Source organism: Zeus faber, assembly GCF_960531495.2.
Source record: "Zeus faber genome assembly, chromosome: 14".
Lineage (NCBI taxonomy): Eukaryota > Metazoa > Chordata > Actinopteri > Zeiformes > Zeidae > Zeus > Zeus faber.
This window is the reverse complement of record NC_137200.1, coordinates 23,119,868-23,144,871: the sequence shown is the minus strand read 5'-3', so window position 1 is coordinate 23,144,871 and position 25,004 is coordinate 23,119,868. Positions and strand designations below refer to the sequence as shown.

The following is a 25,004-nucleotide window of genomic DNA, read 5'->3' as shown; positions in this document are numbered from 1 at the left end:
ATTGCTGCAATGTCATTATTGCCATTATTTTCACTAGACTCACCGGATTGGAGTCATTACATTATTACATTACATTGCATTTAGCAGACGCTTTTATCCAAAGCGACTTACAATTATTCAAACACCGACGGACGCAGCCATCAGGAGCAATTAGGGGTTAAGTAGCAATTGGGGGTTAAATCAGTTAGATCAACCTTAATAAAATCTTTTAATTTGTTAGACCTATACATTTTCAGGTTTCCTCGACTTAAAACCTATACCGTAATTTCTTAATTGGCCTTTCAGGAAACCTCGATATATGTTTTTTAATTGTGACACCACAGAACGCGCTCTTATCGGTGTACCGTTTCCCTCCGGCGCACACAGCGTTAATCGGTGCTTGACAGCTTGGTCGCTGCGCATGCGCAGCGGGCTCTCACAGGAAGCAGTTTGCGGAGGGAGACGGACCGCTCGGAACAGCTGCTTTATGTCCACAAACAATTATGTCCGTCTTGCCCCTATCGCTTTCTCTCAGGTACCCGTTTCCCGGTCGCTGAATGGCGCTGGTCACCGTGCAGCGTTCGCCGACCCCCAGCACCAGCTCCAGTCCCTGCGTGTCGGTAAGTGCTCCGGTTCGGGCTTGTTTCCTCTGTCTGCCGAGCCTGGTGCTGCTGCGCACGCGCAGAACAAGCTGTTCGCTCGAGTTACAGTAGATTGATATCATATAATAAAGTAGATAATAAAGAGTAGTATTACTGTAGTTTACTAAACGTATCTTATATATATATATATATATATATATATATATATATCATGGTATGATACAGTAGCGTAGTAAATATAAGATAGTACTTTATTAATTTAGTCATGAATTCAAGCGTTGGATATAGTGTGTGTGTGTATGTGTGTGTGTGTATATATATATATATATATATATATATATATATATATATATATATATATATATATATATATTGTAGCTATAGTCAATAGAGTATAGTGTAGTATGCTAAATTCAGTTTGGTGTGGTATAGAAAATATAGTATAGTGTATTGTAATACATTTATAAAGTGTAGTACAGTAAATATAATATAATATAGTAAAGTAAATATAGAGTAGTGTAGTATTGTATAGTGTGCCTAATATAGAGTAATGTAGTATATTATAGAATTGTGTCTGCATGTTTAACATGTTCTTAAAGGTGCAGTGTGTAGCATTTGGTGGCATCTAGCGGTCAGGTTGCAGATCACAGCCAACTGAAAACCCCTTCCCATGGTGGCGCAACATGGCGGCCTCCGTGGAAAAGGCGAAAAACGCGAAAGACCCTCTCTAGAGCCAGTGTCTGGTTTGTTCGTTCTGGGCTACTGTAGAGGAAACATGGCGGTGCAACATGATGGCCTCCGGGAAGTGTACCCGCTTTCTATGTAGATAGAAATGGCTCATTGTAAGCTAATGAAAACACAAGTATTATTTTTTATTGGATTAACCACTAATTAAAACATGCTTTTGAATATTATATTCCATTTATGCCAAGTCTGTTCCGTATATTCTCCACACTGCACCTTTAATTTTGTTCTTCAAATTCAGCAGTCCATTAGGTGTGCGATGAATTGTAGCATATGAATATATTAATTTGCATAAAATATATTTCCCTAATGGCGGCATAGGGCAGGTGGGACTCCACATAGGTTCAGTCATGGGTATTCCTGCTCCTCTGTCATTTTCAGTGATAAGCTTTAAATTCATGGCAATCGTGTTTAAAATTGCCTCTCTTTTTGCGGTCGTGACAGCTATTTCTGTCATCTGGTGGGGTTCGGCTGTTTTGATTATTCCTTTGATGACCTTTAGGAGCCGCACTACTTTGATAGAGACTTTCACCAGGGGATGCAAATTTGGGAGAAGGTTACCAATTGGAGGGGAAGTACAGTATATAATGGTTTGGGTTGACCACCTTGGAGTGGCATGCCAGTGTTTTGCACCCCAAGCCTGTCTCAATCGATTAAAAAAATGGGCTGAGAGATTTGTGTCTCGTTCCTTGTCGGAGATATTGCTGTAATGGTCTATCTGCAGCACCTGCACCTTGTCCATCTCCCCAGTAGGCGGCTGGATGAGTAGCCATCTCTCCTGGATTCCTCCTTGTCTTCTTTTGTAGCTCTCGTAAGGATTCTACACTACTATGGATTGCCTTAGCCATTGCAAAAATGTGAAGATGGTTGGGCATTTTAAATGGGATAGTGCTTCTTGAACGAGGGCTTTTGACCTGCAGGGCTCATCTACGTAGTGCCTGGTTTCCTGTTATAATCCTGTGCAGATTAGTTTTCAGTATTGCAACCCTCCTGAGTTGCATCCTTCTGCCTCAGCTGGTTCTCCATTTACCACATGTTTATCTTTACCTTCTTGTAGGTCATCTAGACAGCCAGTTCCTCCTGGTTGCTCAGCTGAGAGAGGGGGCACTGCCAGACAGACGCACTTCCCCTTTCGTGCTTCGCTCTTTCTCTGTGTTTTCCGCCAGACTCTTTCCATTGTTTAGAACGATTTATGTAAACATCATAATCATCCCATTTTGCACTGCTAGGGGTCTGGACAGTATCTTTTAATAAGCTCATCAAATTTGGCACCAAATATCCATCATAGGGCCAAATATAGTATTGTATAGTATAGTGCATACAGTAAAGTGTAGTTAATATAGTACAGTATGGTATAGCATGGTGTTATAAATATAGTATTGTATGGTGTAGTATAGTAAATAGGGGTGTTTGCAATTAATCGACTAACAATTAATTGTTAATAACAATTAAATCAATTTTGATTTTGTCTTATTGATAAGAACCAAATATCTGCAGTCTTGTTCTTATATTGTATCAACGGGCATCTTTGTGGGGCGCAGGGCGTTTAGAGAAAAAAATCAACCCCAGCCAGGAAGTAGTAGTACTTAACAGCAGGGGCGGTCAAGAAAAAAATACCCAGTAGAGCACGAAGTAGTAGAAGTAGATGGAGGCTTCCAGAAGTATGACGAACATCAAATATGGCTGCGCGCACGTCTATGCCAAGGAGGAAACGGTGTTTATTTTTCCTCAACAACTAATGCTGCATTCGGATTAAAGAGGGACGATACGGATAACGGCACTTTCTGAACGGCACGGGAGGAGGGGGAAAAAACAAAACCCTGAGTGAGGGAGAGGTACGACCGCAAAACAAGCTTTATGTTGCTGTGGTTATGACTCCCGATAAATTATATTAAACTAAATTATTCTGTGTCTGTTTATATTTAAGAATTTTAGTAATGTTTAGTAATTTTATTAGCCTCTCGTTATCCATATCCGCACCAGGCCTGATCTACTACGTCAGATTTGGCTCATTCCATCGCAGAGGATGGCAAAAAAAAATTATATTTAACTTGCGCCAAGACGCATCGTAAATATTCCTGTATGGGTGAACCAGCTCAGCGAGTCTTGCCTCCAACTTCTCAGTTTTGAAATTAAGTGAGACGAGGAGAAATACTCCTCGCGCTCTGTCGCAATAACTCAGAGGTGCTCAATCGTGTAAGACACGCACCATGGCGCCAACTCTGGTGATGTTTAGGTTAACTACTATCGATTAAGGGAATTCCTTTAAATTTGCATCCATAAAAGTAAATAAAGTACGAGATGATGTCGCTGATCGGTGTATTTACTTTACGACACAACATAATGTATAGACAAAAAACTGTAGCACAAAATGCTGGAAAAAGTTCATGCTGGCTATAATATGAAGGTGTCAGAACACAGAGTGCATCGCAGCTTTCTGCGTATGGGGCTGATTAGCCGCAGACTGGTCAGAGTGTCCATGCTGACCCCTGTCCACCGCCGAAAGCTTATACAATCGGCGCGTGAGTGTCAGAACTGCACCATGGAGGAATAGAAGAAGGTGGCCTGCTTTGATGAGTCACATTTGCTTTTACATCATGTGGATGTGTGTGTGCGCGCCGTTTACCAGGGGAAGAGATGGCCCCGGGATGCATTATGGGAAGAAGGAAAGCCGGCGGAGGCAGTGTGGTGCTCTGGGCAATGTTCTGCTGGGAAACCTTGGGTCCTGGCATTCATGTGGATGTTACTTTAACACGTACCACCTACCTAAACATTGTTGCAGTCCAAGTACACCCCTTCATGGCAACGGTATTTCCTGATTGCAGTGGCCTCTTTCAGCAGGATAATGTGCCCTGTCACACTGAAAAAATTGTTCAGGAATAGTTTGAGAAACATGATAAAGAGTTCAAGGTGTTGACTTGGACTCCAAATTACCCAGATCTGAATCCAATCGAGCATCTGTGGGATGTACTGGAACAACAAGCCCGATCCATGGAGGTCCCACATCGCAACTTATTCCGTTTTGACAACCGGGTAAACCGGCTAATTTGAGGCGATTGACGCCATTCCCATTGCCAGGAGAAATGCAGTTTTTTGTTTTTTTTCCTGGATTGTCATGTTGGACATCACAAACACAGCAGAAAAGGGGTGTGTCATGGTGCTAGTGTGATCGGGAGCAAAACAGAGGAGACAGCAGCTTAAACAAACAATGACATAAAACTGTAAAACTTGGAGAGAAAAAAAGTATTTTGAGCTGTTCAAAAGAATCTGATCGTTCATGAACATCCCAACACTACAGTAGAAGCAGCATGGAGTATCCATGCGCTGGTACATGCACCGATTCTTCAGCGGCGGGGAGCAGAGACACTCCTCTGGTTAGGAGACCGGCTTGGGGCGGTGCCTGAGTGGATCCGAGCCCAGCTCACAACATTTCATGGTCCCCCATGCAGGAAAGAAGTCAATAACTTCTGGTTTTGATTTTAGATTCTAAATGGGATATGAAATGATGGAATGATACACGGATATTCTTGTCTATTAACGTGCCAAAGTCCAGAACCCCTACGCGTGTCACATCGCGCCAGTAAAGGGGCCAAAATTAGTGAGTCAACCGGGGTGTCCTGTTCACATCAGAGCCGATCAGAGGTGGAGCCAATTAAAACCTGTGTCAATTGCAGGGTCATTTCAGCGTAGACTGAAACTCGGGTTTTACCTTTCCCACCGATTACAAATGCCGGATGCTAGCGGGTGTTGTCAGGTTTTTGGTGCAGTGGGAAAGGGGTATTACACGACTTAAAGGGTCTGCTGCTAACGGCTTGGTGCCAGATACCACAGGACACCTTCAGAGGTCTTGTGTAGTCCCTGCCTCCATGGGTCAGAGCTGTATTGGCAGCACAAGGGGGACCTACACAATATTAGACAGGTGGTTTTAATGATGTGGCTGATCGGTTTATATTATAGTAGGGTATAGGATGGTGTTGGTGATGGTGTAAATATAGTAAGTAGGTATAGTATCGTAAATAGAGTATAGTATAGGAAATATAATATTATATATTATGGGAAATATTATAATAAATATACCATAGTATAGTTAGTATAGTATAAATATAATATAGTATCGTTAGTATAGTATAGTAAATATACAGACTCAGTATTGAGCAATAGAAAGGTTCAATCTGTCTCCCAGACTAGTTGTGATTTTGAACATACAGCACACATCCATTATATTACTCCAGTATTAAGTCAGTTCTCATACTCACATTTCAAGAGGTCGACTAGGTGAAAATATACAGTACAGTACAGTACTCTGACTGTGAACATAATATACTTTAATTTGCGACATTGGTGGGCGTGGAAATGGTGAAAGTACGTCCACAGCGTCTCTTGGCTCTCAAAAAATGTTAATCGTGAGGTGTTTAAATACGTTATGTGTCAACATAGTAATGTGTCATTGTTTCTGTCATTGTTCCATATTATAAAAAGAAAAGTTATGTTTCAGATCATATTGAGCCATTTGAAGTTGCCTATTTTGGTTCAGATAAGGTGCAATGATTGCATGGATTTATTAAAGAAGCAAACAAAATAATCAGCCTTTTTTATGGATTATAAAGTAAACGGCACCACCAAAATGTTTGTCATGTTCTCTAATATTCATAGGATTTTCAACTGTTTCAGATTTTTTTTTTGGCAGGCATTAAATAACAGTTAACATTTTCCGTGTGTGTGTGTGTGTGTGTGTGTGTGTGTGTGTGTGTGTGTGTGTGTGTGTGTGTGTGTGTGTGTGTGTGTGTGTGTGTGTGTGTGTGTGTGTGTGTGTGTGTGTGTGTGTGTGTGTGTGTGTGTGTGAATATACGTTATCCAGCAATTGCCGGTTTTTGACCGGGAAAATCTGTTGAAGTCCGACAGATTAAAATTTCTCCAGTCATAATGTCCGGTGAAAATAGTTCCCTCCAAGTACAATTTCAATTAATGCTGGGTGGATTATTTCAATAAAAAGACACCAGATCTGTTCATTTCCACGTTTGACAAGTTGCAATGGGAAGCCAATCGGTTTGGATGATCTTAAGCTGATCAGAAAGCTTTTTACCTCTGACCAGTCACATTTGTCGATATAGAACTAAGCCCCGCCCCTTCCTTGTGGACAGGTTGCGCTTATAAACACACACACATGGAGCAGACACAGAGCTACAGCGTCTAGAACTCTGAGGAGAAGCATAAAGATGATGTGTTCTTGGGACACATACATCCATAATTTGGCGTTATTTTTGGATGTTTAAGGTTAGAGCAGATGGTAAATATCCATTGTGTAAAATATGTCAACGGGATTAATTTGATCAAATTTAATTTGGCTGCACTTGTTACTTATTGTTCCCAAACATAAATTATTTGATTTCAAGTAGTAATATTCGTAATATCTATGTATTTTTAAAATAGCTTAACTGACGGGACTCATATTATACATCTACATGCCTTGATGATTTCATTCTTTATATAGCCTGCTTATCATGCGTGCGTGCGTGCGTGCAAGTGAAAACATGACCCTACTATTTCCTTTGTCAACTGTCAACAGTTTTCCTTATCAAGCAAGCTGTCTATTTGGTCTCATGTTCTTGCGTGGGACCCTGCCATTCACATCTCTGCATTCTTGCAGCCAAACAGGTTTTGTGGGTTTGCTTTATTGTAACTGTCTTGCTCTACACCTGCACAGAACCTACATACACATACGTACCTCAGCCATACACTGCTTTCCAAATTATTATGCAGATTTGATTTAAGTGTCATAAACATTAAAGTTTTTTTTGTTTTTCAATTAAACTCATGGATGGTATTGTGTCTCAGGGCTCTTTGGATCACTGAAATCAATCTCAGACACCTGTGATAATTAGTTTGCCAGGTGAGCCCAATTAAAGGAAAACTACTTAAGATGGACGTTCCACATTATTAAGCAGCCACAGGTTTCAAGCAATATGGGAAAGAAAAAGGATCTCTCTGCTGCTGAAAGGCGTCAAATGAAAACATTAGATATTTCACAAAAACTTAAGCATGATCATCGTACTGTGAAGAGATTTGTGGCTGATTCAGAGCACAGACGGGTTGGTGCAGATAAAGGCAGAATGAGGAAGGTTTCTACCAGACAAATTCATGGGATTAAGAGAGCAGTTGCTAAAATGCCGTTACAAAACAGCAAACAGGTATTTGAAGCTGCTGGTGCCTCTGGAGTCCCGCAAACCTCAAGGTGTAGGATCCTCCAGAGGCTTGCAGTTGTGCATAAACTATTGGGCCACCCCTAACCAATGCTCACAAGCAGAAACGGTTGCAGTGGCCCCAGAAATACATGACGACTCATTTTCAAACATACTTGTTTACTGATGAGTGCCGTGCAACCAACCCTGGATGGTCCAGATGGATGGAGTAGTGGATGGTTGGTGGATGGCCACCATGTCCCAACAAGGCTGCGACGTCAGCAAGGAGGTGGCAGAGTCATATTTTGGGCCGGAATCATGGGGAGAGAGCTGGTAGGCCCCTTTAGGGTCCCTGAAGGTGTGAAAATGACCTCGGCAAAGTATATAGAGTTTGTGACTGACCACTTTCTTCCATGGTACAAAAGAAGAACCGTGCCTTCCGTAGCAAAATCATCTTCATACCTGACAATGCACCATCTCATGCTGCAAAGAATACCTCTATGTCATTGGCTGCTATGGGCATGAAAGGAGAGAAACTCATGGTGTGGCCCCCATCCTCCCCTGACCTCAACCCTCTTTTTATTATGCTGATAGTTCTTCAGGCTGAGATGATTAGACCAAGACGATCTCCATTAATGGTTAGCTGAGTAATGGGGCCGATTTTTCCCCACTTTGAGATAATCTTCATCGGCCAGTGCCTGCTCTCACGAGACCAATTAAAAAATAAAAATAAAATAAATAAAAATCACCATATCTAGTGTTGTCAAAAATTGGATTTTCCTATACATATCGATTCTGAATATTTGAAACAGTTTCAATACTCATTTTCCACACTATCGATATACCGGTAGAAGCAGCACTGTCTCGCTCTCCCACAACGAGTCACACACACCACTGCAGCGCCAACATAGCCCTGCCTGCTGTCACTCACTTGCTGTCTTCACTAGTCTCATTCATTTGTTATGGTGTTACTCAATAAAGATGGCAAGTGCAGAGCCTCCGAACCTTTTTGAAATGCGACGTAAATGCGAGATATATCCAAACAGCACTCCTGCTGTTACTTCTTCACATTTGAGGAAGAGCAAGGTGCAGATTATTAGCGCCTCGATGCCCATTCACGGACCATTGTGTAAAAACTTGATGTTTTTGTGTAAATACTTTACTTGTAAACAATAAATCTTGCACTTCTTGAATGGGGAGACTCTAGTTCCTGACCAGATTTTAATCTGATGCCGTTTATCCATATTTATTTATTTTAGAGTTTATAATTATTTATTTTTCATTCATAAGTTGTTTTTCTTCGGACATTAGACAATAGCATTAGTGTTAAATAAATGTTCATTTAACTTCAGCAATTCTGTGTCTCATTTGTTGTTATTATTATTAAATTGTTGTATTTTTTAGATGCAAAAAAACAACAACATGATATCTGCACGATATATCGGCCATTGCCACCCATTCTCATGGGCATCGGCATCGGCCGTTGAAAAATCCATATCGGTCAGCCACTAATCTGAAGTCCAGTCTGAATCTAGTTTTTACAGAATCCTGCGTTTTAGTTCTATAATTTAATGCTATATTGATTTCACTCTGTTAATTCTAATGTGGAGTACTTTAATCATTTGTCAACAGTGCTATAGCCATCAAGTTATAATAGAGATGTCTCCAGTCAGTCTTCAGACCTACCGATAGGCAGCCCATTATTAAGCAGATTCATTTCCTTAAACTCTGGAAAAGTACTCACACGTTTACATTTATACAAAATCTCTCAGCCGCTCAGGAATCTGGACGTTTTCTCCTCTGGGCCTGCTGTCTGAACTGAGGCTTGTTGAAGTATCAGGGTTGACCTCTACAATGTACAATATAGAGATGGGCTTTTTCTTTTTTTTAGTTGTCAATGACTAACAACAATTTCAGTCAATTAGACGACAAGCCGTGATGTCATCAAGGATAACATTTTAATGAGGAATTACAGTATAAATTAATCTAAAAATATTTTTAAATGTGTGAATCATCCGCGTCCGGACGCAAACATTGCTCTCTGTGCGCCTCGATGGCGGAGAGCTCTATTTGAAGGAATTGGGAGGAACGCAGCACATGTAGAGATGGGAATTGTTACGATTTTAACGGTATCACTACTCTTAGCGAAACTGCTTTTCGAACCAGTACTTTGACGGTACTCTTATCGGTTCTTTGTTTTATTTTTTATGAGAAATTAACATTGCTTTATTTGGTGCATTACGCATGGAGAGGAGGCAATCGGGGCTCAATCTGCACTGGCCGTGCTATTGTCACTCACTCAGAGCAGGGTCTCCTCGTGCGTGTGTGGGCCAAGCAGAGGGAGCCGGCCCCGCCCACCTCGCGCATATCTCCATATCTTTGCCAATGGAGCAGGAAAGATAGAGAGGACAGATGTTTCTCCTGATAATGGCAAAAATGCTATGCGACTATCTTAATGTTATTGCAAGTAAGAAACAGGTTATATAGCCTAAAAAAGTAGAAAATCTATTTTCTTAATTTCTTAATAATATAAACAGTACCGGTAACATCTGAGCTTATCGATACTACAGTCTTATATAATTTCGCCCCTGAGTCCATTTAATACCGGGTCGGTACCCAACCCTAGTCCAACCTAACAATAAGAATCAATAGGAAAACCTCAGAACGTAGTGTCCTAGTGTCATGTGCTTTTCATGATATCATCTTAGGAAACATTGCCTTGAGCTGTTTCAGGGGCACGCTATTGAATATGGATGGATGGATGGATGGATGGATGGGCCAGCTGGTGTGGGTATGAGACTAGGGCTTGGAAGGGTTGGGTCTGCAGCGGCGACAGAAGGGTTTGGGTCGTCTGAGCCGATTAGGGACAGGTTTGTTATTTAGATGGATGGATGTTTTCTCTCCATTTGGATGTAGATCATTTCAATTCAAGACAGTCATGTCGTTCCAAGTCGCTCACAAGGATAAAAGTGTTAACAGGCCTTAAAGTGTAGATCCATAAAATCCTCTGTGATTGTCCCAGAATTCCATTCAAAACGTAACAAACTTTAGAAGAAACTTAGGATTTTTTTAAAACCAAATAATCGTATAGATTAACCACTTTAATGTAACATGGTCACATGTACGGTATATTAATAAACATAAAAAAGCACATCGCTGGGGCTGAATTATACCATCATCACTTTGACCAGGACCACATCACTTTTTTACCCCTTTTTTTGAGCCTTCTGCTAGATCGTCATAATAATCCTTGTTGTTGATTAATGTATGGTATTTTTTTGGATTGCACAGTAACTAGGTTTTTAACTCCACAGGAGTCCGGCAGTGGGGAGGATGATCGGCGCTCTCAGCCCAGGAGGTAAGACATCATCTATCTTACTCATTAATTGTTGGCTTGATTGAAGATTGACATTGACTCTCATTGTCTAGGTGCTTGTTCATGGGTGTCTGTTTGATCTTCCCTCTTTCCTTCTCTTTTCTCTCTCTCAGTATCGGTGAAAGTTTTCTGACCGTTAAAGGAGCGGCGCTCTTTCTGCCGCGAGGAAATGGCTCCTCGGCCGCATCTCGCTTCTCTCAGCTACGAAGCAAACATGCAGGTGAGATCCAGCCCTACCAAATATATAATTGACATATCTATATAATATATAATTGAGATATAATACATTGAGATAATATATCATTTATTTGAATAACTACAAATAAACATTAGACCCCTCTAGGAAGTCCTAAATTCCCGCCTCCGACCCGTTTCTCTTCAGTTTGTATGGACTCAAAAGACACATCAGACCTTCGGACTCCTACTAATGGCCATCATAGGTAGTTCATGTATAGATATTTTGCAACTCAAAATTGCGGAAATATTTAGATTTAAGATATAAGATTTATTTTATTTATTTAATGGGGACACCCAATGTTAACATTAAAGAGGACCTATTGTGCTAATTTTCACCAAGTTAATACCTGACCCACCGCCGACTTTTAGGTACATTTGGTGGCTTCTAACTTTTTTTTGCGTCATTTTAAAGTGAAGAATCAGAGCTTTAAAACAATGTGTCACTTCAAGCAAATATTTTTAAAGCTATGACTTGTAAATGGCAAGGTTGTGGCAAACTGTGTTTCTGAGATGATCACCCTCAAAGTTTTCCCCAAGCCTGGCTTCATTCAACCAGCTCCCAGAATGCAAATGGCGTGGAGGACCAACAAAACCACATGGCTACTTGTCACATGGCCACTTGACACCCTGCTGAATGGGAACTTGACACCCTGCTGACACCCTGCTGAATTGTGCAATCTCTGCATTGTTCTTGTGTTTTGAGGGAATGTTGAACAGCGTCATCGACACACATCTATTATTTTTTAAAAGGCTTTTATTTAACAGTAAGAATATACATGTTTTATAAAAGTGGAATTATTTATGAGTTTAAAAGTGCGGACAATACAACAAAATTATCAATAAGTATCAATAATATGAATCTCTGTATATCAACCTCGGTGTGTCGTTAAGTATATAAATGTGTGTATGCAAAATATCTTCAAAGTTCTTGGAGTTATTATGTGGGCTAACCCCACTATCTATCTATCTATCTATCTATCTATCTATCTATCTATCTATCTATCTATCTAAGGGTAACTCAACCTACCTGTAGGGATCAGTGCTTTCCTCTAGTTGCGCCACACAGATGAACAGATACCACGCAGATATAATCAGGATCCCGTTTCTTTGTAAAGGATTCCTGTTCAAGCCTGCCATTTTCTTTTCGCCTCTGGCTGCATCTGCAGGTGAACTTAAGAATCTTGTCCATTGCTACTTGGTCATAATATGCATCACCAATCTCAACGGACTTCATCACGTCATCAACTTCTTCTGTTGTAACAACAACGGGCATATCATCAATCTCCTCCAATGGTTCTTGAAAATATTCTGTTTCATCGTCACATTCAGGTTGAAAACCGCTGTTTGAAATGTTCAGGATAATAATGGATTCAGCAGCGCTGTCGCTCTCCGTGTTGCTGTCGGAGAACTGACTTTGATGGATGATGTACTCCAGAACGAGCCGTTTACACTGACTTGAATCTATCGCACTGGTCAGATTAAGATCTGCGATAGGATTTAGAGCTTCCGCCACCCGCTTCTCGTAATCCATAACAAAACAGAGATGAACGTTTTCATAGACAAGTGAAACCGAAGTATGCTCGTCTTGTGCTTTAACCATCTTTTAACGGGAGTGACGTCAGCTTTTTTTCTTCTTTGCGGGTACACACTAAACAATGGATCCAGGTGTGTGTTAAAGTCGTAAGATTTAAAAGTCGAACTCTTATCAAAACGGTTTCACATTGTGACTTTACATTGCATGGAATATGGATGAATGATCTTCACCTGGATGGTCGCTTTAAAGGAAATGATGGATCGGTGTTCCTGCTGTTCAGTGTCTGTTCAGCGTAAGTCAACTGTGCTTCCCCATGTAATCAAACAGGAATATTTAACTCAACGGTTTAACATTTATCTACTATTTATAAATCAAACTCGGTTTTGAAAATACGTTGTGAGATTAAAAAAAACACAAAGGAACACAAATCTGAAAAAATCTAATTTTCCTTCTAGAAAGGTTTTTTCGACTTATTTGGCGGCTTGTAGAAATGCGCAAGATAGCGGGTTTTGCTGGGATGGGTCACATATGGTCACTGAGGTCCCCAAAACACGTTTTCAAAGTTTTTTGCTGAGACTCAGATTATGCATTCGAGCCATTCTAACATGCGTCCAAGCCACCCTGTTTGAAAACGGGTGGTTTCAGTGGGAGGAGCCACCCTCCTAAATTCTGCGAGCCAATGGGGTTTGAGCACAACTTCCGGCATGGCTTTAGCATGGCTACCAGGTTCCGTTGTATTTACTCCTTCACTTAAACCTTTTAATAACTTTCTTTTAAAAGATTTGTGGTGGTCTCTGTAGCCAACAGAGCACTTCCCATGATTAGCTCTTAGCTAATCAATGCTACCAGGTCCAGTTGCGCTCCAGCCATGGGTGGAGTTACTTAAACAGACAGCACACAATAATCTGACTGGGTTGTCTCATTTCGCAGTCTGTGTGTTAATAGGCCCATCAAAGACCCAAATGTATGATGTGCGCAAGCACTGAAAAGGTGAGTTTTGCATAAAAGGTCCCTTAAATAACTTTATAATTTTATATAAATAACTTAAAGCGCAATTCCAATAATGCTAGCTTTCCAGTTGCTTCGCAACAGTGGCTTGTTCCGGTTGTAGTGTCTGAGCCGAAATTTGCCTCGGATTTGAAAAATGTCAACACATCTTGACGCAGTAATATCTGCACAGCAGAGGGGGTGGGGTTTGTCAGATAGGGGCGGGGCTTATTGCACAGGCAGGGTTTGTCGCAGAGGGGAGAATCTGATTGCAAGCAGTTTTCTACTTCATAGAAATGAATGGGACTTCTGGTGTGTTGTTTGTGGGAATCTGTGTGTTTTATTATTACTATGTATTTATTAATTTCTTCATTACTTATTAACTTTTTGTTGAATTCCCTCCTTCATCAGGGGACCTGCAGCAGCATCTGCAGACCATGTTCACTCTGCTCAGACCAGAGGACAACATCAAACTGGTACTCACACGCACATCACAGTACTGTCCCACCTAGGGCAGCGCGATTATGGCTAATATATAATATATAGATATGGATAATCACTATTATTTTGCTCAATATTGTGATCACGATTATTTATCACGATTATTCATCCATTTTTATTTTATTTTATTTTTTTCCATTTTCATCCAGAATTATTTCGTTGCACTTTGTAAATCAGCAGAAAACTGTCTTCACAATAATAATGCATTTTATAAATCTATAAATAAATAAAAATGTACAAATGTTTCAATCAAAAAAGGACTTCCTTCACATGAATTCAGTCTTCTTAAGGCTATATATCAATTACATTTTACTAAAGAAAAGAATGTTACCAAATAAAAATAATTGATCCCAAACAAGAAGATGAGTTACATTACACCTGCAGGTTTTTTGCAACAACATTTTCCAACCACAATCAATTCATTGTGAAGGCCAATATTGAAATTGCGTTTAGTAAACGATTAATTGTGCAGCCCAAGTCCCATCCCTTTGGACTTACCCTCTCATCCTCCCGCTGCCATTCCACCATTCCTCTTTTCCCTTTCTCTCACTCCTCTCCTCCCTCCCACCCTCCCTCTCATCCCCCCCAGGCGGTTCGTCTGGAGAGTGCCCACTCCCAGGTGACGCGCTACATGGTGGTGGTGTCCACCAACGGGCGACAGGATACGGAGGAGAGCCTGGTGCTGGGCATGGACTTTAGCCCCACGGACAGGTCGGTCCCAGGTCACACACATTGGACTACGGCCCTTTGTTTTACAGACGAGAAGATCGATCGATTAATCGTTTGGCAGAAAAGTATTCAAATGTTAAATGTGAATCCCTGTCTTATATGTCGTATATCATTCCATTTTAGAGAGAGAGAGAGAGAGAGAGAGAGAGAGAGAGGAGAGAGAGAGAGAGAGAGAGAGAGAGAGAGAGAGTAGGAGAGAGAGAGGAGAGAGAGGGAGAGAGAGAGAGAGAGAGAGAGAGAGAGAGAGAGAGAGAGAGAGAGAGAGAGAGAGAGAGAGAGAGAGAGAGAGAGAGAGAGAGAGAGAGAGAGGCGAGTGATATATTAATCTGAAACGATCATTAGTTGCCCTGTGTTATAGTGTGCATTTTCTACGTGCTTTGTTTCCTGCAGTTCGTGTTCTGTAGGGATGGTGTTGCCGCTATGGAGCGACACACTGATACACCTGGATGGAGACGGGTAGGACACACACACACATTTATTCATTATTGTGGTCGCAAAATCGTTATTTCCTGGACAGAGTCATTTACTGATCCACTCCTCTTTTGTCCTTCTTTCACTCTTCTCCTCCCTCTGTTTCTCTCTTCCTCCAGTGGCTTCAGCGTGTCGACTGATAGCAGAGTGCACATCTTCAAACCCGTGTCAGTCCAGGCCATGTGGTGGGTCTGGATTCAAACGCTTCAGTTGCTTTAGTTAGTTTATCTTTCACATTTTTCGAATTGTGACGTTATGAAATCTTTATGTGTGTAATGAAATTTGTCAATTCACAAATATATATAAAAAACCTTATCATTATACCTAACTTACTAGGTAGGTGTAACTAGTTAAGCGGTATAATCAAAAATTGATGTAACTGGTGAACTAGTTACATTACGTACATACATTAAATATATAGTCTTGCCCTAACTAGTGCTACTTCAATGGTAACATGTTAGGCTTAAAAGCCAACCACTGTGCTGAAAAGACCCCTAGGTGTGACTTTGGTGTAACTAGTAAGATCACTGTTCTACCAATGAGGCTTGTTTGATATTAACATGGAATTGTTCTACTAGTAAGACAAAATGTCCAACATGTTATGAAGAACAGGCAACTAGTAAGAAACAAAACATTTATTATCAAGGATTTGGAATAAATAATCATTCAGCTTGCCATCGATAAATAGATATGCCGTAGGTAGGTAGGTAGATAGATTGGTAGATAGATAGATAGATAGATAGATAGATAGATAGTTAGATCCTGTTCTCCTGAAGTACCAACTTGGTACCAATACCCCCCCCAGGTCGGCCCTCCAGTCCCTCCATAAGGCCTGTGAAGTGGCCCGGAGCCACAACTACTTCCCCGGCTCCCTGTTCCTAACCTGGGTGAGCTACTACCAGAGCCGGGTGGGCTCGGACCAGGTCCGGATCAACGAGTGGAACGCCATGCGAGATGTCCAGTCCCACCGTGCAGATTCCCCCAACCTATTCACCGACATGTGAGATAGGACATTCTTTTTGAGTTCTTTTTAAATTTTCCTTAAAGCAGCACTATATAACTTTTGGGATCTGGCGCCTTGTCATGACCAAAAAGGTCCAGACCTGGGCCAGTGAAAAGTCTGGACCTCTGGATGACGTTTCTATCTTTTCTGGCCTTTGGACCTCCTTATATACCCAAGATGTTCCCTCCTCCGAGTACATCTCCTGCCCCTTTCAGTGCAGGGAACCAATCACAAAGACCAAAGACTTAAGTTCTTTCTGTTATTTAATTACTTCCCTTTTTAGGTTTTATAACATACATTTTTGAAAGGTTTTTTTAATACATGTATCTTGAATATTTGTGGTTTAGTATAAAATGTAATCAGTTTCTTTTCATGTTGGGGTTAATAATTAACCACAACAGCCCCTACAATTTCTGGGTGCAATTGAACTTTTACACCACTCTCGTAAAAACTTGTCGCGTGTCCTAAAATAATGTATTTTACCGGACAAATTTGAGCCTTATCGGTCACATTTCGATAAGTCTATTACAAACACAGATATACCTCACCACTTCACCGAGCACTCAGTCCACGGCTCCCCCGGAGCCTCCTTCTCTCTTGGGGCGCCATTGCGGTGTCGGGCAGGTGGAGGGGCTACGTTTTGTATGTTGTATGAGCATTATTACCGGCTACATTGACTGGCAAGTTTATAATATATATTTTTTAATATATATACATTATACCAGGCAAAAGACAGCAATCACAAGGAGCCAAACATCTAGGAAGTGATGTAGCGGCGTAAAGCGTAACAGACTTTTCCCATGGTTTTGAACCCCAACACAGAAGTTACATAGTGCAAGAACAGGCAATAAAAGAGGTGCTATTCTCCATATAGCAAGTCAGTGTACCATCAAAATGATGCTGCTGTTGTTGAAAATGTTGCTTTAACTTTTTGCAGAATTTTCTGAAATTGTATTGAATTTTCAGAAAATGTATTGGAAAAATGTCTTTAACTTTCCCAATTTTCACACCATTTTTCTGAAAGTTTTCTGACATTTTTCTTAAAGTTTTCCAGAATTTCCCCCGAAGGATTAACTAGGTTTCATCCTATCTTGTATCTTTTATATTTTCCTTTATCTTATATTTTATAAAGTCATGTGAGCTCCCCACTTGAAAATGTTATTATGTTACATTTAATGTTATTAAATGTAATTATTTTATTTTTTTCACATTTTGAAATTTGATTTTAATGGTTACATTTTCTATTTCCAAATGTTTCCAAGTTAAAGATGGAGATTTTATTTTGATGATTACATTTTCTTCAATTTTACAGATCAAAAATAGAGTGAAGAGAAAATATTTTTTAATATTTTGTGAAACTTTCCTGAATTTTGTCCTGGGGATCTTATCTTATTTTAATGGACACAAAAACTATTCCAAACAACCAACAACTTTTTTTCTGTTCTTTCCAGCCCCACAGAGAGGGCGCGGACAGAGCGTCTGATCAAAACCAGTCTGAGGGAGATCATGATGCAAAAGGACCTGGAGAACGTCACCAGCAAGGAGGTGAGAGGCTCGGCTGCCCAACCTGGGGCCGCAGTGGCCCTAGATGTCCGCAGCAAAATTATTAGTATTTGTGTATCCTATTGATTTACTTTTTTAAATGTAATTGTTTTCCATGGTTTAATGTTGTATTTCATGTACACATGCCTGTTTTTCTTAGAAACTGGCTAAGTGTAAAGGAAAAAGAGAACAATAGAAGCTTGTTATATGATGAAAATGCCATTAAATACATTTTGATAGAAAGATTATTTTGTGTTTCTCTTCTCGATAATTTAATCATAGTATGGCTATAACTCAATGCACTGCTTTTTAAATAGAAAAGTAATTATTTAGGGTCAAATTTTAATAGATTAAAAATTGCAATTAATGGCAATTAATCAAATCACTATGAAGCAAGTAATCACGATTATTTTAATTGCTTGACCGCCCAAATTTTTGTTTACCATTTTTTAAAAGGTGCTCAAACAAAATAAAAACTTTTTTTTAATTTATATATATCTTGTATTTTTTATATATATCTATTTTATTCATTGATTTGTTTATTCTCTGCTGTTATGTTATCCAATTTTTATTATCTTGTTTTTCCTTCATTGAGCTTTTAATGTTTGTTTTATGCTAGACTCTTGTAGTACGGCTAAGTATGTAAACAAATGATCAATAATATCTGATCTTCTGTGTGTTTTTATCAGATCCGCACGGAGCTGGAGATGCACATGACGTGCAACCTGCGAGAGTTCAAGGAGTTCATCGACAACGAGATGATTGTGATCCTGGGCCAGATGGACAGTCCCACGGAAATCTTCGAGCACGTCTACCTAGTGAGTCCACAAGAACCCATTGAACCAAAATGTCCCCATGGCGGTTTGGCTTGCCACACACCACCCAAGATGTTGCAAACACACCAGCTTACCGTAGAGAGTGGGCAAGATGTAAGAAGCCGGGAGCAGATGGACACTGGGTGATTTACCTATTGCTCGTTGATTGCTCTAATAAGCAACAGGCGTACAGCCACCCTGATCCCAGGCCCAATAAGTGTGGCTGCTTACACCACACCACAGTCCAAAAGAACATGAAAGACCCAAAAGTAACGAAAGGCCCAAAATACATAAAATTAACAAAAGACCCAAGATAACATAAAAGTAATGGAAGATCTTAAATAACCAAAACAACATAAAAGACCCAAAAGAAATAAAAGACCAAGAAGACGAAAAAAGAATCAAACAACCAAAAATAATCGTACACCCGAAACACTCAAAGAACATAAAAGAGCCAAAAGTGTATTTATGGTGTACTGAGTGAAGGAAACGTAGAGTTGCCTTAAAATATCGCCTCCTGCCAAACACTCAAGAACTGTGTCACAACTATTTTTTTCCTTTTCTAAATGGACCCACTGTTCACACATAAGGCGTTAAAAACGCTTGCTGTCTCTAGATGTTGGCTATGGCTTGTCTCCCCAGGCTGCCGCACCTAGGCGTACCCCCGATTTGCATATCCAACTCTGATTTGCCAGTTTCTGCATGGCCTATTCCTCGCTTCAAATATTATCAGAAAAATATTTTGTTGGACTGTTTAGGAGAAATAGGAGATTGTATATTCTAATCATCCTGCCATGCTGTTCTAGAGTTCATGCCAGGTGGACCGTCTGATTGGTTCATCCGGTTTGTCCCTTCATGTCTCATTTGCATAAAGTTTAACCAAGCTGCTCAACTTTTTCTGTTGCTACGTTCACCCTCCCGCTGCCACTTCCTGTTGCTCGCTGTTGTAAAGAATGAATCAGATCCTGTCACTTTTGTCTCTTGTTGCTGCGTGCGTGAACGAGTCTTTTCGCTTGAAAGGTTCTGTTTCATCGGCAGGATAATGGAACCTTTTACGCCTCATACACCACAGAGAGTTTTATCATCATAATAATGGGTACAACTCAAAAATACAACGTGATCAAACTATGAACCCAATGTGTACAAAATGAAATCAGAAATGCCATTATAATAGGAATATATTTAATTTTTTGTATTTTTTCTTCTTGCAGGGATCCGAATGGAATGCGTCCAATCTGGAGGAATTGCAGAACAGTGGGTGAGGAGATTACACACACTTTACACACACTTTACACAGTAATACGCACTTTACACACACTTTACACAGTAACACACACTTTGCACACACTTTACACAGTAATGCACATTTTACAGTCACACACACTTTATACAGTAACATACACTTTACACACACTACTCACACTTTACCTACAATTGACACAGTAACACACACTTGACTCACACTTTACAGAGTAACACACACTTTACACAGTGAGGTGCATTTTACGCAGCAATACACACTTTTACACATTTTACACAGTAACATACCCTTCACACCGTAATACACATTTTACACATCAACTTTATACACTTTGCATACACTTTACACACACTTGACACAGTAACACACACACGTTTCCTTATTGTCTCACCTCTCCCGCTCTATCTGTTTGTGAAAACGTATGGATCTCTCTCTCCCTCCCTCCAACCAGGGTTCAGTACATCCTGAATGTAACTAGGGAGATAGATAACTTCTTCCCTGGTCTGTTTGAGTACCACAACATCCGGGTGTACGACGAGGAGGCCACGGACCTGCTGGCCTACTGGAACGACACCTACAAGTTCATCTCCAGAGCCAAGTGGGTGCACGAAAACACCAAGACTCATATCTAATATCTAGAGCTAATACATATTACATGTTTACATGCAACAGACAACCACATCTGCAATATCATATTATTATTATTAATAATAATAATAATAATAATAATAATAATAATAATAATAATATATATTCTTCAATATATTTTATTTATATCTAAAGTATGTATAAATTGGTGAAATATATGTATATAACATGTATATACTGTATGTACTTGAAATATATATTATTGAAATATTACATTCTAATATACATATTTTTATGTATTTTTTTACTTTTTTATTTAATAAAAATATGTAATATATATTTTGGGTGAGATGTATGTTATTTATATATATTTCATTTATAAAAATATGTATCTATTTTTGGTAGAGGCAGAGAGACTGAAAAACAGTGAAAATAACAAACAACAGAGATTCAGGGAGAGACGTACAATATAGACCAGTCATTATTATAGATTCTCTAACGGTCTCTAACATCTTGAAGTTATAACTACCAATCATTTTGTTGGGGACCCCCTGGAACCTCTTGTAGGACCTCCTCTGGGGGCCCCCAGACCCCATGTTGAGCAACCACCGTCTCCGCTAACGGGTTACCGGTTGTTTCCGTCCAGGAAAGCCGGTGGCAAATGCCTGGTTCACTGCAAGATGGGCGTGAGCCGCTCTGCGTCCACGGTGATTGCATATGCCATGAAGGAGTACGGCTGGGAGCTGGAGCGCGCCTTCGACCACGTCAAGGAGCGCCGCGCTGTCACCAAGCCCAACCCGTCTTTCATGAGGCAGCTGGAGGAGTACCAGGGCATCCTGCTGGCCAGGTAGCGCTATTGCAGCTTAGGAACCAACTACTACTGCAGCGTTTTCAACCACTGTGGTGTCGTGGACACGTTTTAAATTCCACTTTATATACTTCAGTAATGGAAACAAGCTCTTGTGTTGCAAAATTGCAACTCGCACTAATTACTCTAACTCATTTGTTCCAGACAGAGGAGCAGCACTGTGTTCATCAGATTCGGTTTTTTGGCGAGTCACCCTGTAAAAAGAGTCATTCCATTTTCTCACTCTTGGTGTGTTTCATTAAGCTGGTGTAATGTGCGATGAGCGGTGGAGGACTTTCTGAACGATGAACGAGAGTCACGAGAGTCACAAGAGTCCGATCGGAGTTGTGAATGGAATTCTCACAATTATTCTGTCACAATTCGTTATTTTTGCGGTATTCAAAGGATAAACCAGTCAAATGGCGTGGACGTTTTAACGTGGGCGATTACTCTTTTGTCAGACTGACTCCAGACTGTTGAAGTTTCTTTAGAAAACTATAGGTCTTATAGAAGATTTCTTCTATACAACCTGTTGTCAAGTCTTGCGTCACTAACTAGTCGTAGGCCTCCATGATGTCATGCTAAACTTTAGTGGTCCTTCTCATCGTTAATCTGGACCCCAAACAATAGGATTCTTAATCTCATAGTTTATCTCTGTTGTGTTGTATTCCCAGTAAGCAGCGGCACAACAAACTGTGGCGTTCCCACTCGGACAGCGATCTCTCCGAGCACCACGAGCCCTTGACCAAGCCCACTCCCCAGCCCCAGAGCCTGGGCCGGGCCGACCCCCGCAACCAGGCGGCCCTGGCCGCCGCGCCCACGCTGCAGGAGCTGCTGCGGCCGCTAGGGGGCTCCAGCGGCGCCGGGCGGGGCTCCCAGTCTGCCAGCCTGCCCGACACCGGCGTCCAGCTCCACGCCCATCCCGCCCCCACCCCTGACCCCACCCCCTCCGTGGCCCAGCTCCAGAGCGAGCTCAGCCGCCTCCGTGCCCCTTCTCCACACTCAGGCTCCACCCCCCCAGCCTCAGCCCTGCCCCTCTCCAACGGCCTGTGTGACTCTGAGGAGGACCCCGCCCCCACACCGCCCCTCCTCCCCCAGCCCCAGGCAGCCACCGTGGTGCCTGAGGCTCACAGGACCGGCACCGCGACAGTGACGGAGGGCGTCTTGGCCGCCGGGCCTCACCCACCCCCCTCTCTGCACCACCTCCCCGCCTCCTTCTCCCCCCTGACTCCGCCCACCCACTCGGTTCCCCCCTTGACACCCCAAGACCCTGACACCAAACCAGACTGTGACCCGCCGCCATTATGCGGGCTGCCTGTGGACAGCCCAACACCCTGTCCACCCAGCGCCGCCGTTGAAGAAGGAAAAGATGGCACCCCTGCCCCTCAGGACCAGCAGGGGGCGCTCAGCTCCAGCGCTGACCACATCAGCTTCTTCAGCGCCAGGGAGAAATTCCAGGGTTTGTCCCAGGACGGGAGGACGCAGGGTCAGACCAAGGCTCTGCCCCTCCCCCCCCAGGAGGAGGAAGGGAGGATGAAGGAGGAGGAGAGGAGGAAGGTAAGGCTACCACTTAGAGATGTGTAAAAAATATATATACTGTATATAATAAAAAAAGATTAACTTCTACGGATGGTTTAATTTGATCCTAAAATGCATACTTTGGGCCCTGCTTAAAATTTGTTTTGTTTTTATTTATAAATGTTTACCTCTTGCTGAATTTATTTATATTTACTTACCAATTAAGATTGACAAACAATGAGTTCACATAAAACACATAAGAATTCATGGAATTTTTTTATGAGCAGAGCCCCCTGGTGGTGATCAGTCATGACATCTGTAGTGATGCTTCATTCCATCCTCTTCCTCAGGACGTTGTGGCTGCGCTGCAGGTCACGGGGCTCAAACCCACACTGGGTGAAGCGGTGGCCCTGCCTCTTGCCGCTCTCTGTCAATCGGGGTCAGTCCAGGACCCGGCAAGGCCGAAGCAGGAAGTGGAGCAGAAGAAGGAGGAGGAGGCGGCAGATGAGGAGCCAGCCCCTCTGTGTCGCGATTGGACGAGAGGCTCGGTGAGGCGGGTCACGCAGCAGCTGGAGCAGCGGTTGAAGCAGGAACACGACTCCCCGCCTCCCCCCGGGCCTCCCGCCGCGCCTCCCCCCTCCTCTGCCCGACCCCAGTGCACGCCCCACTCCACAGAAGTCGGGGGGGCCCTCCCCCTCGTAGGCCCCGCCCCAGATGCCCAAAACGAGCTGATCCGCTGGCGGACCCCTGACAACGGCGATGATCTGGTGACATGCTGTCCAATGGAGGAGGGCGCTGACGTAGCGCCCAGGCTAAGCCCCTCCGCTGCTGCCACAAGCCCCTCCATGGACTTCCTGTGCTTGGAGGGAGTGACAGAGCAGGAGTCGGGCACAGAGCAGGACGGTCCCGCAGAGGCGGAGCCTCTTCCCGTCGATGACATCATTAATGCGAGAGAAACGTGGGCGACGCTGCGGGAGCTGGGGGCGTTCCTCCGCCAGGCCACACTGGACTGGGACCAGTACCTGGACTGGGACCCAGGGTCCCCGATGAGGAGGAGGCGGGGCGGGGGGCTCCACGGGGTCCAGCAGCGGGTCCGGGAGGCGGAGGCCCGGATCCGCCGTGCGGGACTGACCCCCCCGTCACTGATGAAGCGCTCGGCGTCGCTGGCCAAACTGGGCCGCCTGGACCTGCTGGTGGATGACCTCAGCGACTGGGAGCTGGGGGGCCGCGCCGCCGAGCCCCTCCCCCTCTCCCGCCCCGCCGCCGCTGCCATGGCTACTGAGGAGGAGTCCAAGAAGAAGCAGCGGGTCCATGGTTCAGGCTCCGCCCCCTCGGCCGGCCCACCCGACATGAGCTTGGTCTGCGGACCCTCCCCCTCCCCCTCCCCCTCCCCCTCCCCACCGCCGCTTCCAAACCAGCAGGATGCCGACGCCGGCCACCCCCCTCCGCTGCTGTCACCCGAGTTGGTTTCCATGGCGACGAGACAGCAGTACGGCAGGACGCACCCTCTGAGGAGGCTGAAGAGAAGGACTGCGAGCACGCTGTACCACACCATGTGACACCTCTGTGTGTGTGTGTGCTGTGTGCGTGCGTGTGTGTGTATGTGTACGAACACAAGTTTGACCCTAGAATGCACAGGATGAATCGAAAATTAGAATCTTCTAAAATACCAGGAATTCCTTCATCTGGATGACTTCATTGGGTAATACATCCAAACTTTATTGATGTTTTTTCACTTCATTAAAAAAAAAAAAAAAACAATGTAATAGGCTGAAACAAACATAGGATAATTTTGGACCCGACACATTGGAGACGGAAAGCGCGAACGTTAGATTTAACTGGAGCAAAACAAACCTTCGCCTCGTGCCTTAACGCCGAAGTGTTTGGACTCAGCTGCCGAAATCCTGTGGGAATTTAGTTCGAAAACTGACCGAGAACTTGCCTCTGCGAGTTCCAATCTTCATCCCAAAATTTTGAGCGTAGCGAGGAAAAAACGAGCGGAAGCTGCTTCCCGAACATTTAAAGAGCCTCTAAATCGGGGAGTGGGCGGGGCTGTGCTTGGTGGGCGGGGCCAGTGGTGTTGAACTGAAC

General features: G+C 42.7%; 1 protein-coding gene across 1 annotated transcript; it reads left to right on the top strand.

The window, feature by feature from the left end:
- Positions 1 to 471: 471 nt before the first annotated feature.
- On the top strand, positions 472 to 25,004 carry ssh2b (slingshot protein phosphatase 2b). Its single transcript, XM_080013532.1, has 15 exons — positions 472 to 599; positions 10,819 to 10,862; positions 10,994 to 11,100; positions 14,050 to 14,114; positions 14,729 to 14,850; positions 15,259 to 15,324; positions 15,459 to 15,524; positions 16,145 to 16,339; positions 17,794 to 17,887; positions 18,574 to 18,702; positions 19,911 to 19,957; positions 20,412 to 20,558; positions 21,195 to 21,395; positions 22,070 to 22,952; positions 23,264 to 25,004. The coding sequence occupies exons 1-15, from the start codon at positions 537 to 539 to the stop codon at positions 24,470 to 24,472; spliced, it is 3,438 nt and encodes a 1,145-aa protein (XP_079869658.1). The 5' UTR covers positions 472 to 536; the 3' UTR covers positions 24,473 to 25,004.